Source organism: Cetorhinus maximus, chromosome 6 (genome assembly GCF_964194155.1).
Source record: "Cetorhinus maximus chromosome 6, sCetMax3.hap1.1, whole genome shotgun sequence".
In the NCBI taxonomy this organism is placed as follows: Eukaryota; Metazoa; Chordata; class Chondrichthyes; order Lamniformes; family Cetorhinidae; genus Cetorhinus; species Cetorhinus maximus.
This window is the reverse complement of record NC_135884.1, coordinates 34976708-34995795: the sequence shown is the minus strand read 5'-3', so window position 1 is coordinate 34995795 and position 19088 is coordinate 34976708. Positions and strand designations below refer to the sequence as shown.

Sequence of the window (19088 nt, the reverse complement as noted above, 5' to 3'; positions counted from 1 at the left end):
TGAAGGCAGCTCGTCACCACCCTCTCGAGGGAAATTAGGGATGGGCAATAAAAATGCTGGCCTAGACAGCGAAGCCCACGGCCCATTTAAAGAATAAAATTTCAGTGCTGCCCTATTGTCCTTTCCTCCATGATAATCACACACAAAGGAATGCACATAGGGAACGAAAAATCTGCATCTGAGAAGGCCTCGCTACATGTTCTAAATCCCCAACTGTTCTCGCACTCCCACAGGCACTCAGAAGCATGCCCAAGGCTGTATAGACACAATGTTAAAAGAATTGCTCCAAATAGCTTACCGAGAAGCCCTAATTAAGACTCATTCAGCAGGTTCAAAAACTCCTCACTTCCATCAGTTTCAACTATTCCAGACAATAGCTGCACCCTATATCTTTTTTCTTACTTATCCCTAGAGCATTTCAAGTGCAAAATGAGGAAATCTGGGACAAAAACAAAAATACCTGGAAAAACTCAGCAGGTCTGACAGCATCTGCAGAGAGGAACACAGTTAACGTTTCGAGTCCGTATGACTCTTCAACAGAACTAAGGAAAAATAGAAAAGAGGTGAAATATAAGCTGGTTTAAGGTGGGGTGGAACAGGTAGAGCTGGATAGAGGGCCAGTGATGGGTGGAGATAGCCAAAAGATGTCATAGACAAAAGGCCAAAGAGGTGTTGAAGGTGGTGATATTATCTAAGGGATGTGCTAATAGGTGACGTTAAGGGTAGACAGTCACTGAGGAAGGAAATATGGCTGTGAAAGCGGGTTTTAGTAAACACCTTGTCAAACACCAGGAGAGAAATGGAAAGCAATGAAGATGAACAAGGCAAAAGAGAGAGACGGAAATCCTGTCGGAGAGAAGAGCAATACTTCTTCAAGGTAGGCATTCCTTGAAGAGAAGTGGCAGTCAATTAAACACTAAGATAAAAGCAAAAAACTGCGGATGCTGGAAATCCAAAACAAAAATAAAAATACCTGGAAAAACTCAGCAGGTCTGACAGCATCTGTGGAGGGGAACACAGTTAACATTTCGAGTCCGTATGACTCTTCAACAGAACTAAGTAAAAATAGAAAAGAGGTAAAATATAAGCTGGTTTAAGGGGGGGGGGGGCGGTGGGACAGGTAGAGCTGGATAGAGGGCCAGTGATAGGTGGAGATAGCCAAAAGATGTCATAGACAAAAGAACAAAGAGGTGTTGAAGGGCTCTGCTGATCTTGCTCTCACTCTAATCTATGTTAATTAGGTGCAGGGGGTACAGAGGCAGATCGCAGCAAGGGCCACATGGCACAAGAATTGGGGTGGGTGTGACCATTGATTACAGGGCTGAAAACTGGCAGGAACACCCTGATGTGCCCCCATTTCACACTGCATGCCCACCAGGAAGGAATTCCAGCAGCTATTGTTTTAGTGGAGATGCAACAAATGATGTATACACCAGCAAACCCAATGACTCCAATTTTACATACTGCTCCTTCCTGCATCAGCTTTTTTTTTAACCGATTATGTTTACTTAACCTTTGCTATAAACCTTCATTCATGCAGATTAATTACAATGGAAAGCTGAAAACATTGTTTAGTAATCATGTGTGTAAGTACATGCTGGTGCCACATGAAATTTGAACTCTAGTCAGTGTTGTATTAGCTGATTTCACCTGGAACCCTCCAATTGGTTTTACTGTCCCTGGGTAGAGAAAAGGAGGCACATGCTCTCATTTCTAGAATCATAGAATGGATACAGCACAAAAGGAGGGCATTCAGCCCATCATGTCTATACCAGCTCTTTGCAAGAACAATTCACCTAGTACCATTCCCCCGCCTTTTACCCAAAGCCCTGAATTTTTTTCTTCTTGAGATAATGATCCATTTCCCTTTCAAATGCCACAGTTGAATTTGCCTCCACCACACTCTCTGGCAGTGCATTCTAGATCCCAACCACTCACTGAGAGAAAAAAAAATTCCTCATGTTGCTGTTGCTTCTTTTGCCAATCAACTTAAATCGGTGTCCTCTGGTTCTAGATCCTTCCACCAATGGGAATAGTTTCTCTCCATGTACTCTGTCTTAACCCTTCATGATTTTGACTATCTTTATCAAATCTCCTCAATCTTCTCTTCTCTAAGAAGAAGAACAAAAGCTTCTATGTAACTACGTAACTGAAGTTCCTTATCCCTGGAACTATTCTTGTGAATCTTTTCGTGAATCTTGCCTTCACATCCTTCCTAAAGTGTGGTGCCTGATCCTGATCAGAACTCCCTAATAGACACTTATACACATTGGCTGAGGATAAAATTAGGCAGCAGTTGAGTCTCCTGGTGGCACTCACTAACACATAGCCTCTCGTATAAAGGCACTGGATAACTGCAAGTGACCATGGACTATATCTCAGCATGAACCACCACTTTCAGGAAAGGAGAAAAGCAGAAATGGGAGGAAGAAATGAAACATATTCAGTTGTTTTCTACCATTCCATTAGTTGTGCACCAACCACTCACCTCTACATTGATGCAGGGCTGTATCATGGTCCATAAACTCTACCATGGAGCATGTAGCAGTCTAACACATTAATAATGTCCACAGAGTAAAGCCATTATTTATGTGCAAATTAATTTGATGATTAGTTTTAATTTGAACAATGTAGTGTGATAGCTTAATCTTTACTCCTTTTGATGTGGTGATCGCCCCAAGTAATCTCTGGTGCATAACCCATCACCTAAGTCTGAAATATTTTATCTTCTTTGTATATTTATTTATCAGATGGGTTGAAACTTAAACTATGCACTGTCAAAACATAATACGAAGCTAATCCTTATGGTTGAGAAGCGTGAAAAAAAATCAGACTTGCTATAGTAAGCACATAGTTAAGAAGATCAAACCTAAAAGCTCTCTTAAGCTGCTTTTGCATTTATGCTAGCAAGGTACTTGCATTGCTGATTCCTGCAGCACTGGTCTTGTGCAGCTAGCAGCAACACCCACACCCCAACCCTCCACCCCTTGTAAACCTGTCAGATTGACAAATGTATTGTTGGCTTGGTATAACAGGGCATCCATGTCTCAGAAAAGTGCAATGCAAGCACTCCTTTGATACCAATAAAAACTGCTTTATTTGTATTTGTGGGTCTGTACAGGTGTTGGGACTGTAGACAGTGCTCTACTGCCTCAAGTGGATCTCAGTGTTCTGGAAATTAGGCAAATCTGGCAAATGATGTTCAATTTGGAAAGTACAGAGTTATGGAAATGGGTAGGGCAAATGTTCAACATACAAATACCCTTCAGGAAAAAGCATTAAAGGAAGTGGAGAGAGAAAGTGATCTGGTAATTCTAGTACATATATCTCTGAAAGTTCATGAGCCATGAAGCAATATCTAAGGTGTTGGCTGCATTCATAGGACAAGTGATTCTATGACAAGGCACACTATTTTGTCCTTCTTGTTATGATCCCAGCTGAGGTTACCCCTGGACAAGCCTGATCCCAGAGTGGAGCCCAGCTTGATAGATCCTAACTTTTATTTGTTTGTTTAGATATGTGGAGAGGGGCTACTGAACAGAGTCACCGGAGTTAACTAATGAACATTTAACAAAAGCATAAAACATTTATTGAACAAGAAAAGATGAACTATATTACAATACTCCTTCATCCACAACTATACCTTTACAGATATATACAGATTTGTGAGGATAGCACAAGTTACAAAAACTATCTTATACTCTAGTGTTCACAGTAAGTACACAGTCCATATTAACCTATAGGCACCCTGTGCTCAGAGACACCACTCTCTGAAACCAAGTGACATATGCTACCTCAATAAGGTGCTATGGATCTCTCATTAACTCCCCACAGACGCTTGTTACACCATGAGCCAGCTAGTCTAACTGAACTCCATCTTTCACACGAGGGTTTCAAATCTCCACTCTCCAAGAACCTGCTTTGGAATCTTCTCCCAAACTGACGCTTTCTCTCAGACGCCTTCCGCAAGGGTTCACCTCCAGGATTTCAAACTCTCCTTCTGATGTTCCTCTCCCCTGAGTCACCACATGCATTCAAGCTTTCCTCCATGCACTCTCACCAACTCAGTTGTCAACAGTAGACACTGCTTCACATGCTCATAGTAAAGAGTTACAGACCTTCAGCCGTCTCTTTGGACCTTCTGACTGTTCTCGCTTTAAAGGTGCTTTCTGCAGCTTTTGTTTCTTTAACTCTGAAGCTTGGAGCCTTTCTCTCTGTCCCTCACTCTTAACTTCACTAAACAGGACCTTTTCCAAGTTCCTGTCCTTCCTTTGACTAAAAGGTCTTCTTTAAGACTTTCTTCTGTTCCACTCCCCTGGATTTTTGTGGCCTTTTCTTTAGCTTGGGACTGGCTATCTGTCCCCTTTGCTCCAGTCTCTCCTGGCAGCTACTTTCAAAACCAATTGAACTCAGTTTCCAAATCAGAACTGCTGTTTCTAGTTTCTTCTGTGTGTCTCTGTGGGAGGGACCTGCCTCTCTGGATCCCTGTTGCTAGGCAACAGCCCAGTTTCTCTACTCTTGTTTGTTTAACTTAGCTGCATTGGTTGTAAAACTTGCAATAGAAATGCAGGCACCTTTTAAAGTGAAACTAAAACTCAATTTGACCTTTTCTTAACACACAGATCCAGAAATAAAAACCAAACTTAAACATTAAAGCTAAAACTCATTCCTAACACCTACAAATATAAATATAACTTACTTAAACTATCTCTATTACCTAACATTGCATAAAACCTTGTTCAGGCCTCAATTGTGATGTTGAGGCCTTGGAAGAGGTGCAAAGGAGACCATTAGCCTAAATCCAAGTTTAAAGCATCTTAGTTATCAAGAGTGGGATTCTATACTTTAGAGAAACATAATCGTAGGGATGATCTAGTTGAGGGTTATTAGATGATGAAAGGAATACATTAAGTTCCAGTGAACAGTTTGTTTCAACTAAATAGGTTAGAGAGGACCAGGAATCACAATTTTCAGTTGTATAAGGCTATGTTAGTTGACTGGAGTTTCCTCCCACAGAGATGAATGAATCCCTGGAACAAGCTGTAAGCTCAGCAATAGGCACTGATTCACTGAATTCCTACAAGTGAGAGCTGGATCTGTTTCTGGCTTGGTTGGAGATCAACCCTTACAAAAGTAGGTACTCTAGGGAATTCAGGGATCTCCTGGACCAGTTTCTATCACTTAGTTGGGTTGGAGAGGATCTCCCTGGAATTTTTTCCCCAACTTGGCCCGGATTTTTAATAATTTTTTGCCTCTTGCAGGAGATCACATGGCTTTTGTGTGGGGTGGAGGCTATATCTATTGTGATGCACAAGGCATCACAATTGTGTGGGACAGGCTGGACGGATCAGAGGGTCTTTTCCTGTCTGTCGTTGTTCAGAAAAACTGACTGTGCACACAGGGGAAGAGAGTGAATTGAGAAAATGAGGGAATAATGAAATGAGGAAAGGTGCTGCATATATAAATATAATGGTCACTTGTATTCATTAAAAATATCTTCATAATCTTTTAGATATCTTGTAAAATTGAAAGAAAGAAATTCATGGTTGGAGCAGGAACTAACCTTCACCACAGACAGCCACATGTCCTTGTGAGCTGAAAATCCATGTAACATCAAAATGGAAGGTTTACTACCAGGTTTCCCACGGCATGAATAACAGAATCGATAGTTGCCATAGTCTGCATTTTTAATTTGCATACCTAACGTTGTTCGCCAGTACCTGTGCAAAAAACACAACAGTACAGTATGCCTACAAGTTACCACATACAATTAAACTGACAGTTTTTCTGCGTTTTTTTGCAAGCTTTTCAACATGATCTTGTTATGAATGATGAAAGAGGGTAGGTCTTCATGGGATTTGTTTCATTAACCACGAAACTTCACATAAGACACAGTATCACAGAAAGAAACTGCTTCCTGCAGCTAGCTGGAAACTGTGACAATTACTCTGTCGTCTGAATTTTGCTTTACAGGAGCTGCTATGGAGAAAGAAATATTCTCAAGTGCAATATTATCACAGTGCAATAATTGTCATATTGAACCAGAGCACAATAATATGTTTATCGAGCAGCATCTAACAAGTTTTGATTCATAATCAACATTTCAGGTCGAGATGGCTTTTCATCAGAACGAAAGGTCACCTCAACCTGAAACATTAACTCTGTTTCGCTCCACAGATGCTGCCTGACCTGCTGAGTATTTCCAGCATTTTTGGTTTTTATTTCACATTTCCAGCACCTGCAATATTTTGCTTTTGTATTTCAATTTATAGTCAGTGGGTGAAAAAGAAAAAACATTTTTCTTGTAACCACATCAATAACTTTTAATTTCAAAGATGAAAATATATCACTAAGGAAAGCTGACTGCCAGCATTCAGAACACAAAACGCAATGACAATAGTGAATGAAAAGGTTTAAAATTAAGATGACTTTTAGCAGGCTGACATCTTTGCTGTTGAAAAGCTCTTTGCTGTATTCCAGTTTCCTATCCTACATTACTGGGTATACTGTAGGACCAATTTACCGATCCTGCACTCTCAGCACAGATCCATGCTCAACAGAGCGCTTTGGCTGGAGATGGAGCTCCAACCTACACTGCCTTTGAGTGCACCTTCCCATTAGGAGTGCGGGGTCAGTGACTGAGCATTGTGAGGTAACCTTTTCTGACACTCTCCTGCTGTACACATGCTAAATTCAGTATGATTTTATTCCTGGTGCTGAGTCTCATCTAACAGGAGTGCAGATGAGAGAATCGAGTGCAGAAGTCGGCATGCCCAAAATGCAGCATTGGCAATTTCCTGGTTTGATAGCCCAATGTTACAGTTGAAAAAAACGATTGAAATGTCAGCAGTTTTATAACCATAATACTTGTGGTATAAACTAAAATAAATCCTCAAAAAATTGTTTGAAATTTCAATTAGGGTTTTAAATGCTATTTCCATACATTCTGTCTTCCATATGCCCAGTATCTCCTCTTCCATTTTATTGCTAATTATTCAGTCTATTCTATAGTTTATAGGTTTTTTGAGGTTTAAACCATTTTACCTGTTCTCCTTTCTTTCCATAGTTTTATCATTTTCAGAATGGGGCCCACATTGAAAAAAACTGGTCTCAGCTTGGCTGAAAACCACCTCTAAATAACTGTTGATTGAAAACTGATATGCCTATTGGTGTGACCAACCTTTAATGCCTTTTAACTATATGATGCATGTGGCCGCAGGTAACTTTTTATTCCTTTTCTCTCCTCCCATATTATCCATGAAGACATTGACATCCTGCGGGCATATGATAGCACAGGTGCTAGCTACCTTCTGAGCTTTGCTCAAATAGCTATAATTTGCAATATGTGAGAGAGCGAGCTCCACTAAGAATTCAATCTCAGGCTATGAACTAGGGGTGGGGGAGAAAAACAGCCAAGCTTTATCCTGTCCTCACTCAATGTTCAGACAATGCACACTTTCAACAGGAGCTGTGTAGCAATCAAGAACAGGAGATGTGCCTAATTTCCCCTTCCTCATTCAGGTAGGTCACCGGTAGCGCCCTTGCTTACTGCTCTAAGATCACCTAACTCAGCATAGATCATAGATTGAAGCCAGCACCCTTCAAGTCTGACATAGCATTCCCCTTGCCCCCAAATCCCGATCTGTACCATTCGCCATTACCTGACTGAGAAGAAGGGTATGCCTTTGCCAAAGTGGACAGTACATGACTCCTTAAAAGGAGAGTACACGACTAGTTCTGAATAACACTTCATAATACATTTCCAGTTTTTGAATCTCCAAGTGTGGTGAAGTATTCGGCCTCTCCTCTAATTCTCCCTGATGATACGGCTAAGTTCAGGATGTTGCTGTAAGCAGAATTACTGCTGTAAAATTCATATCCTACAGTTTGGGCTGCAGTAACATAAGACTTACAGGGCCCAAAATTGTAATTGGATCCTAGGCCAAACTGGGATAGCTCACCACACAGAGGTGCAGAAACTAGCTCAAAATGGCTTAGCCTTTCCAATGAATTCCCCACTCACCTCCTTTTCCCTTCAAGTCTGACAAAACTCCAGTGGGCTGGCTACAAACTGGCCAGGACTCTTATACACCCTGTCCTAGTGTTAAATGTGAGTCTGCTGTGCTGCCTTACAGAGGTGGACATATAAGCAGAACAAGGACCCCCTAAATCTGGAGGACTGTACTTCAGTTGGGATGTAGTGCAGTGCCAGCACAGGTCAGTTTGGTCTCACCAGGCATAGCTGGTTAGTAGTGGTAGAAGTCAAACCACTTAAGGGTTGAGGCCAGAGTCATAGCCTGGACCCTTGAGGATTGGGATGAGATGGAAGGAGCAAGGACTATGATAACCAAGTAGCTGTTTGCTTATTCTGTATGAATAAATAAGTATAATGACATTCACAATAAATATAACCATCACTATAGCTGAACAAATGTACACTTACCAGTAATAGAATCTGATGAGTGCTGCAGGACACAGTAGAAATGAAGCTACAAAAGCTAGAATGGGTATGGCAAGTGTACCTCCTGCTAGGACACACATGTTCATTAAATCCAAATCCATTTTCCTACCGTCACACCTGAAAGAATGAAGAACAAAGGAAGAAAAGCAAGAGTGAAATATACAGAAAGGGATTCTGCTAAGGTTGTTTGAGCTGCAGCTACTTGGTTCTCAAGGTGTATTAATATATTTCCTCTGGATTATATGCAGCAACCTGTCTGACATAAATAATTACTGTAACCAAATGCAACAAGAGTACAAAAACAAAGCTTTCTGGAACTGACTGTATCTGCTCTTCTTAAAAATCACCGCTGAGAACATAAATGTGGAACAAATTAACACTCTTGTAGTACAATTATTAATAGCAGGATGATGATAGATAGGTTTAATGTCACATATTACGCATAGTGCTAACAATTTCATAATTTTTAGTAATTAAATGGCTAGCACACTTTACAAAAGGTGGCCTTACAATGACGACTCTATCCAACGGCCTAAACACTTCTTTTTGAGAATACCAAGCTCCTTTAAGGTATTTTCACAGCTTAAGCATTCTTACCCTTTAGGAAAGCAAACAGAAATGTACATAGAGGCTTGTCGTTATTTTATTACTACATTTGGTCCCATGAAGGCTGAGTTGACAATAATTTTAAAGGAGCAGTCAATTGAAGAGGATGTACTCTGAGGTACTAACCTGAGAGAAGTCCCAGCCAGTTTATTAAAATCAAACAGATACATTAAACATCATGAAAAATGCAGTCTGTTTACAGAACTCCTCAGTGGAGTTCTGTGTTCAACCTTTCATCATTGAAATAGTTGTGCAGAAATCCTGGGGAGATATAACCCAAGAAAATGTCCTGCGAACAGATCCACTCATCACCAGTTCTACTCCAGCGTTTTATTGTGGATCGTTTTTAAAAATAGACGTTTAAAGAAAAACCAAACTGTATGCAACTGCTGTGGCGCTACATCTTTAACAGTACAGTGTTTTGTTCTAGAACCTACTGAATTTAAAACATTATAATAATTGTTACATCACAATTAAGGAAGCTTCAAAAACTGCCTAGAACCTTAGCAATACTGCAAGCTTGTGACAGGAGTGAAAAGTCACTGTGAGCATCTTGCTGGGATGGATATGGCCACCACATATTTTGAGATACATTCATAGTTTAGGAAAGCTGCCTGGGCTTTCATCTCTATCTGTAATTATATAGAATGTCCTTTCCCAGTCCTTGTTGAGATACTCTTTGCAGTTGACCACAGAGTATATTTTGCTCTGTTTGTAAAATTATTGTACTGAATTCTGACCAACTACCAGGAATAGGCTCATCATTTTTTAAACCTTTATATACAGAGCAAAATATACCTCACAATCCATTTGCTGTTACCAGACATACAAACAACAAAGAATACATGATCTCTCACAACAAAGAATACATGACCTCTCACTTACTAGAGCTCAAGTGCAATGGGCATTGTACCAGTGGAGTCAAAGGCAATGGCATTCCAGCTGAATTGCTGGGAATTGGCTAGAAGAGAAACAGAACTGGACTAGCCATATGAATACTGAGGCTACAAGAGCAGGTCAGAGACTAGGAATCCTGTGGCGAGTAACTCACCTCCTGACTCCCCAAAGCTTGTCCACCGTATACAAGGTACACGTCAGGAGTGTGATGGAATACTCTCCACTTGCCTGGATGACCCAGCTCCAACAACACTCAAGAAGCTTGACACCATCCAGGACAAAGCAGCCCGCTTGATCGGTACCCATTCCACAAACATTCACTCCTTCCACCACTGACGCGAATTGGCAGCAGTATGTACCATCTACAAGATGCAGGAACTCATCAAGGTTCCTTAGACAGCATTTACGAAACTCATGACTGCTGCCATCTAGAAGGACAAGGGCAGCAGATGCATGGGAACACCACCACCTGGAAGTTCCCCTTCAAGCCACACACCATCCTGACTTGGAAATATATCGCCGTTCCTTCATTGTCAAGGGGTCAAAATCCTGAACTCCCTTCCTGACAGCACTGTGGGTGTACCTACACCATAGGGACTGCAGCGATTCAAGAAGGCAGCTCACAACCACCTTCTCAAGGACAATTAGGGATGGGCAATAAATGCTGGCCTAGCCAGTGACACCCACATCCCATAAATGAATAACAAAAAAAATCCGATTTTGTGGGACCACTCATTTTGCTTGAGTGAGTGGGGTAGCAGGGGAGGTGCTTAGAGTCTCTGTGTCAGATCATTACCTTAACTCCAAGGTACACTGTCATTTTTCCACATCTATGAAATATCATTCACAAAAACAATGAAACCTCTGCAGTAAATTGCAACAACCAAAAGTAAATAATTCCACTTCTAATTTATCATCAAGATTGGCAACACTGGACATCAAACACATTTACAGTGAAATCCTGATGAGTCGAATCCCAGGGGATCTGTAGAGTAAAGGGTTAACATCAGCAACACATGATGCTGATGGAATGATGATGTAACATCACATGATTGAGTAACCGAGATCTGGAGGGAGAAGTTCCAACTTCGTGTAGAGGTCCCAATATGTATATAGTGGCTGTAAGTAAATCATAATGACCAATCAGATTGGCCGGCAGATCTCTGAGGCGGTGCTTCCTCCCAAGTGTGTGGTGGAAATCTCACCTCCAGCCAACTAGCGTTCCAAGGAGAGTGCGGGGCAGGCGACATCAGTGCCGATCTTTTCGGTGGTTGGGTGGGAAACCCCACTATCTGAAAAATCTTGCCCCTTGGATCTACTCTCGAGGACTCCCCCTTAAGCACCTCTATCTGCTCCACCTTTAAAAACCTTATTTAAACTTACCTTTAATACCAAGCTTTTAGTCACCTCTCTTAACCCTCCCACTTATTGGTATCCATTTTCTATTTTCCTCCATAAGGAACCCTGGGGAAAGTTTTTATATGTTAAAGGCACTATATAAATGCAAGTTATTCTCTCCACAAAAAATCTCCATTACGAATGACACCAGTACCTGGATGGTAAACTGTAATTTTACAAATAGATAGCAATACGTTTATCATTAATAAAAATCATGCTCCAGCACTGCTGTTTATACTTATTAAGTGGCTTATGAGCTGCTACATAAGTGTTAAAGGATAATTATTGCAGCTTCACTGTAATTGGCTTCTCAGGAATCACATCCTCAATCTGTTCATTGCATGATTCTGTTTGTGGATCATAAATTTTGATGAAAAATGTACATTATTTATTTCCATTTTCCTTCAACCGGATTTTTGGATAATGGAAAGCGAGCAATAAAATTTAAACAATGGAGGTTGGAAGGCTGAATAAACATTCTGGAGTTTTGCACATTTATCTCTGGAGAACTGAGAAAATTTTACAGATCTTTCTCCCAGGAAACTAAAAATATTGGGCAGAATCCACGAAACCAAATTGTACACAGCATGGCCTTTTAACATTCCACACTTTATGTACTAAACAATGTCACCAACTTTATTGTTTTTGTTTCCTCCTCCTGGAAAGGTAGGGACTGTGCCAGCAGTTACTTCACTTCTTATCCAATTGTCCATTTAGTAGGAGTAAACTATTTAATTGGAGAGCTATCAAAGTCAACTACCATCCTAATCCCTCCCAAGGAGTATATCTTTACTTTTGTGGCTGGGTTATGATAGTGATCAGACAAGGAACGCAGACTGATAATTCCCTTTCCTAATTTTTTTCTTAAACTTCCTGACCAAGGTCACTGGAGTTCATTGCTGTGCTCCCAATTCCACCCTGGATGAGATCAGCCTGGGCACAAACTGATCTTTTTGCTTTGAATGCCTCAGGATTTCACCCCACAGACATTGGGAAGCCCCACTTCCTCCACCTCCACCCCCACCACACCTGCCTCTCAAATCACCTTTTTTGAAATGGGACATGGGCAACCAATTGATGACATGTACAGTACTACAATCTACGCATACTAACTGGCCTTGGGGAAATCCATTTACTTCAGATTACTTTTTACTTATATTTGTAATTCATCTGTAAGAACTCATTTGCACTGTTGTAATATTATTATGACATTCTTGTTCTATTCCAGAAAACCATATGGTGAAGGATAGAACTGGAGCCAATCTTTATACACTTATATAAGCTTTATTTACAGAGATTCACATCACAAACATGTACTTCCTCACCTCGCCCCTACAGTTTTAGTCTATTCCTAAGTGAATCCCCAGTTAATTACCACCACTTGAATACAATTAAACACAATTAATATATAATTCACAATACCTTCCCCTCTCTTTAAATACAAATTAGAAATTATATGTACAAACCAAATTTCAAACCAAAAGAAATCAAATACTTCCATATTTTGTGCTAAGCATTGCCTTGTGAGGTATGTAAGAAATTGTATATTTCAGAATATTATAGCATTCTTTTGGAATTAATCGGCACAGCCACCCGGCAGAAAAGTTGTTTCTCTTCTCTCTCAGGAATAGCACATAAACAGTCCCCAGAAATGTCAAGGTCTCCTGGTTCAGGCTTCCGTGTTGACATTCCTAAGTCATTAGGATGGCACCTTATACCCTCTTAAATATATGTGTCTAGTAAAGACTAACAAATGACTCCCAGCATGAGGTAAACTAAAAGATGACCTTGAGCTAAAACGATGGCCACCTTGGACACCTGTCCTGCGGTCATTGGCTAGAACTATTCAAACAAGTGATTGATATTAGTCAAACAACTGACCCCTAGAAATTAGGTATAGTTACGGGTGCACAGAAGCAGGGGGCAGCCCTCGTCAGGCAGCTGCCTTTTTCAGATGGTCAGGGAAGATGGAAGAAGCTTCCAAACACTTCAGCTACTGAGCAGAAGGCTACCACCACAAACTACAGAGATCAACACATTCTGTGTCCTCCATCTGTTTGTCCTCCGGGATCAGTAAACCGTTCTTACCTGTCATGGGTCAGGTGATTTTCCTAACTATTTAGCTTATGGATCATATCTAAACTGTCATGTTTTAACAACTTCAACTACCTTAATATCACTTATTAGTTCATGAACGCCTATTTTGGGTAATCTGTGACTCCTGAACTTTAGAACTCAGAGATACCCACCCCTCCTCTAAGACACCTAATGGTTTCTTAGTTTTTTAAAAAAAAATGCATACATAATCAGAGTTGATCACTGCATCCCCCCCATTTAATTTTACAGATTTCCTTTTTGCAGCATTAGTTTCAAACCAGCAAGGTCAACCTGTATCCTTTTCTCACTCACACTTTTCAAACAGTGTACTTTGTCTCACAAGGAATGATTATTTACATATCATTCAATGAGTATAGTATCTTCAAGACTCCCCTTGTACAGAATCTCATCAAAATATTTGACAATTAGAATCCCATATCCTGTACAGCACCGTCCAAACCCACGACCACTGCCATCTAGAAGGAAAAGAGCAGCAGGAACATGGGAAATACCACCTGGAAGTTCCCTTCCAAGCCATTCACCATCCTGATTTGGAAATATATTGCCATTCCTTTACTGTTGCAGGGTTGAAATACTGGAACTCGCACCCTAACAGCACTGTGGGTGTACCTACAGCACATGGACTGCAGCAATTCAAGAAGGCAGCTCACCATCACCTTTTCAAGGGTAATTATGGATGGGCAATAAATGCTGGCCTAGCCAGCAACACCCACATCCCATGAATGAATGAAAGAAAATGCCTCTGCAAGAGCCAGTGTTTCAGCAGTCAAAGTACTTTTAAGAACCCTTTTTATTTTCTTAGCTTCTTATGCTAAAGGACAACATTTCCCATTTGCACCCATCAGAAATATTACAAAACCAGCTGCACTGGAAGATTAGAAGGTCAAGCATAGCTAAAAATGATTAGTTTCATGTTCTTTGCATCACCTAAGATTAGGGACTTGAATGTGTATCTATCCAGATTTTTTTTTTAATGTTTTATTTGCCCATAAACCATTCTCGGCTTTAGGATATTTCATTGTAGTACTTAACTCCAACACAGCAAAACTAGCATCAGGCCTAGTTTGAATGCCTAACCAATTCAATTAACAAATCAAGCTTTGCAATTGCTCGGTCTCTTTAGATATAAAATCACCTTTCTATGATGACCTAGTGTGGTTAACCAGGATGGCAGTAGCATTCATCCTGGATTGTTGACTTAAAGTTATTCCAGACCTAATTTGCTTAATATCTGAAGCATTACATTTACAAGCCCCATAAGCCTGACTCTCAATTTTAAATTTTACTCTAATCTTATTAATAATATATTTCTCAAATTCCAGTAACACCCTGTAAGAAATCATCAACATACATAATGAAGATGCCTGCAAGTTTTTCTTTATGATACTATCCGGGGATTTGCTTTTAGTTGAATACAACATATCTTTAGCAAAACAAATTGCACCAAAATTACCACACCCTGGAAGCATCATTCAGGCTATAGATGTATTTGCTTAGTTTCCATATCTTTCAATCTGCCTCTTTTGCCTCTTTGGGTGGTTTCAGAGAAGTATCAACTAGCTGAAATGCAGCTTTTATGTCGATCGATCTACACTCACATGAATATGTGGCAAAAAGAGCTAAAAACATTTTTACGATTATTTTTCCAGCTGTGGGTGATTCCACCATAATATTAGTATCACCCAGTCGCTCTTTAACACTCCTAGCAACTAGCTTCACTTTAGCCTTAAAAGCCTCATCTGCAAGGACTCTCTCAGTACAAATCAAGCTACGCAACAAATTTGGTTGACCTTTATCTGGTATCTCAGAATAAACTCCCACCCTCTCCAACTACCTAACTCCCTTTGTTATGCCTCTCTTAGTTTACCCTCAGGTTCATTGGAAGCCAAACTTCACAATCATGAGGATTTCTATTTTTAGCTGTTACATAACTGCTCTGTGGTCTTTATTTCATTGTCTGATCTATTAAAGCTATGGATTCTACTTCACTTTTATGCCTGTCAGGACTACTATAAGCAAGATCTCCCTCTTGCGTTTTCGGAGGTCATTTCCCTCGTACAAGATCATTTACTGCCATAAGAATCATTTCAGGGCTCACTTATCATACTTTCACTCCACTTTCTTACTTTCTACCCTTTCATCCCATTTTGCCAGTCCTTCGGCTGCTCCTCTTGTCCATCATCCTGAACATTCAACCAATATTTCAACTCGCCAGCAGCCCTTCCTGCACATTCCACATTCGTCATATTCCTCAATTCACTGGACCCCTCTGGAATAGCTGTCATCTGAGTATCCACTCTGGACAATTCGCTTTTGGATGTGATAGCTCTGTCCTGTGTGTCATGACCATTCACATTACCACTAGCCAGCCATTGATCTGTCACATGCTGTGCCTCAGGGTCTTCATCACAAACACAAACATTTGAGGTACAGACTGCTTTTTTACTTTATCAGCTACTCAGAGTCCAAGATTAAGTCATTAATTCCAATTAATCATGAGGAACGAACCTTAATGATTTGATTGCCGTAATTGATAAGTACTGTCTTACCATCATGACCTATTACTTTATCAGGGCCTATTCAATCCCTATGACCCTCTCTTTTATGCTATACCAAATCTCCTGAATTAACTTCTGTCTCCAATTGCCTTATACATTGCTTCAGTGCTCTGAGTTTTCTCCGAGACTGCGACCTTAATGGAAACCTGTCTGCCTGCAAAGAAAAGCATTCAAATGTGCAGAAAAACAGAACTAATTGTACTAGCTTCTGGAGCAGCAGGACTGTTGTACTGAGCAGAAGGCAATTTGGGAGTTTACCTACAGAATAATTGATAGGAACTATATCTTCCAACTATCTGGAGTGAATTCTTTGCATGAACCAACCATACCAGGGCAGTTGTCAATTCACAGATTGGTTTATTGGTAAAAATTTTATGCACCATTTCATCGATTACACATGATTCCTTTCACAAAGTCCGTTGCTGAAAGAGCTTCAGCTGCGGTGTTCATGACCATAATGTTCATATTTCACAAATGCCTCTGTACTTGTCATTGGAAAATTTCCTCAATATCAGTCAGATACTTCGCTGATGTCCCACGTCTGGTTGCTATGTAGAAAGATTAAATCTGGTCACCAGATTTATAAAATGTAGAATGAAAACATTTCTGTCTTTGTCCAATACCCATAGCAACTACCTCATTAAAGTCATGTGCCAATAGAAGGCTTACAATGGGATATACCACGTCATTCAAATTTCACAATCCTCACTAATCCCCTCTAATACCCTTACATTCACTTCATCAAAAACACTTACGTCTTTTAGCAGGATTTTTAACCTGTCACAAGTAGGGTGAGCAAATTGTGACAATCTTTTTTTTGCTTTCCGATTCTTATCATCTGATGCCATTCATTATGTCTAACGCTATGATGAGAAACCATTTTTTTTTGTTCAGGAAATACAGCAGGGTTGTCCAGCCTTTTTGCGTGAGAGGTCACAATTCAATTTTTTTTGTCACTCAAGGGGCAGATCAGCAAATGTCAGAAAGATAAGGTTTGACACAACATGAATTTCAAAGAAAATCAATGTCAAAGTAATACACTGATAATTTTTTTTTTAAATTAATAAAAATGACCATTAAAAAGTGACAAGCAGCAGAGCTAACCAATAAAATCTTTTTTTGCCATTTCCCTTAAGAAGCAGGACTAGAGAGACGGGCTAGGCCCCAACTCCTCATCACCAGGGAAAGGGTGGATACCAGGGCCAAGCTAAGGAACTGGGTTTAACTAACACTGATCTTGCATTCGCCTCTGGTGGCACACGCCCTGAGCTGGCCTCGCAGAATTCATTGGGAAGTGGGGGTCAGAAGCAAGTTGCCTTTCAACCTGGGTTTTTTCTCCTCTTCCAGCCTGATTTGTGGATAGGTTTTTGGAAAAGGAGGAGGGGAAAGGTATGTGTGTGTCCCAGTCTCAGGGATCTTGCTCTCACACATTCACACAGACTCACTCTGGCATAGTGGTATTGTCACTGGATGAGTAATCAAGAGGCCCAGGATAATGCTCCGGGGACCTGGGTTTGAATCCCACTATGGCAGATGGTGGGATTTGAATTCAATAAAAATCTGAAATTAGGAGTAAAATAATGATCACAAAACCATTGCCAATTGTTGTAAAAACTCACTGGGTTCCCTAATGCCCCTTTAGGGAAGGACGTCTGCCATCCTTCCATGCTATATGTGGTTGACTCTTAGCTGCCCTCTGAAATGGCCTAACAAGCCACTCAGTTGTATCAATCCATTAAAAAGAAAAGTCTGAAAGGAGTGGAACTGGATGTTGGGTGTACCTTACACCACATGGACTGCAGCTGTTCAAGAAGGCAATAATATTACCCAAGAAGGGTAATAAATGCTGGCCTAGCCAGCAACGCCCTCATCCCGTGAAATAATTTTTTAAAAACTCACACAGACACAAAGATTCACTCACACAGGGTGGAATCGTCCCAGATTTACACAAAGTGCGGCAATTGACATTTAACCTGCCAGCCGCAATACTGGCTTTTCGCGCTATAACGTCCCATTCCCACCTCATTAATTATGCAGCCACAGGAAACACGCCATCTTGTGGCCCGCATGCTGTATGTTGGACAATCGTGGGATTCAGTAATGTCCTGACTGGGTAAACTACAGATCCACTGACTTTCCAAAAATGATTGCCTTATCAAGCTTATAAAGTCTCACATTCATAACATATGGAATTACAACTCTCTTTAGTGACCATAATGTGTTGTCACCATCAAACCTGAGCCTTGGTACTTTTATATTCTTTAACCTTTCATCGATCCTCACTACTTAGTGAATGGTTTCATTTGTGACTTTTTCATAGAAGATTTACTCAGCAACATAGGTAAGTCACTAAAGACTACGTCAGTACTTACTAAATATCTTACTCCAGCTATTTCACGTGTTACAATCCCTGTAAAGACCGATAACTTTCAAAAAGAAATATTAATTTGCCGGCGACTGACGGAAAGAATCACAGGGCAAGATTTCCATCTCTTTGAACAGAGAACCGGTTTTCATAGGCATCCTGCTTGGTGACAGTCTTTTCCTCTGCTTTTCATCACAGCTGTTGTTTCTGTCTCCTCTGAGTCTGTGTGTCTGGAAAAGCAGCTGCCTCTCTTTTATCTCAAGGTGTGAAAACTGGCGCTTGATTTTCTATAGGTTTCGACTGCAGGTCACATGGGCCTCTCTCCAGTCAATTTAGTATGATTGCCAACCCCTCTCTTCAGTACACCTTATTTAGGATGTAGTACACCCTATTTAACCTTAAATTAAAGGAAACATTTTAAAACACAACCATCTTATGACATCCCACATTCGAAGCATATGGAATTACAACTCTCTTTAGTAACCATAATGTGTTGTCACCATCAAACCTGAGGTAAATACTACTTTAATATTCTTTAACCTTTCATCGAACTTCACTACAGATAACATTTTAACCAAACTGCCCTACATACTGTTGAAGTGCAAGCACTATCTAGTACTGTGCAGTTAAACGATTCTCCAATTAACACATACATAACAGGACTTAAACTCCTTGTGACTAGTAT

General features: G+C 40.4%; 1 protein-coding gene across 2 annotated transcripts in view; it reads right to left on the bottom strand.

Moving 5' to 3' along the window:
- The window catches only part of abhd6a (abhydrolase domain containing 6, acylglycerol lipase a), a 100671-nt gene that overhangs the window by 41252 nt on the left and 40331 nt on the right, over positions 1-19088 (bottom strand). For both annotated transcript variants that reach the window (XM_078543600.1, XM_078543601.1), the window contains exons 2-3: positions 8444-8578; positions 5564-5720 (exon numbers count right to left, since the gene is read on the bottom strand). In XM_078543600.1, the coding sequence (XP_078399726.1) occupies positions 5564-5720; positions 8444-8562 (276 nt within the window). In that variant the 5' untranslated portion in view covers positions 8563-8578. The remainder of the gene's footprint in view (positions 1-5563; positions 5721-8443; positions 8579-19088) is intronic.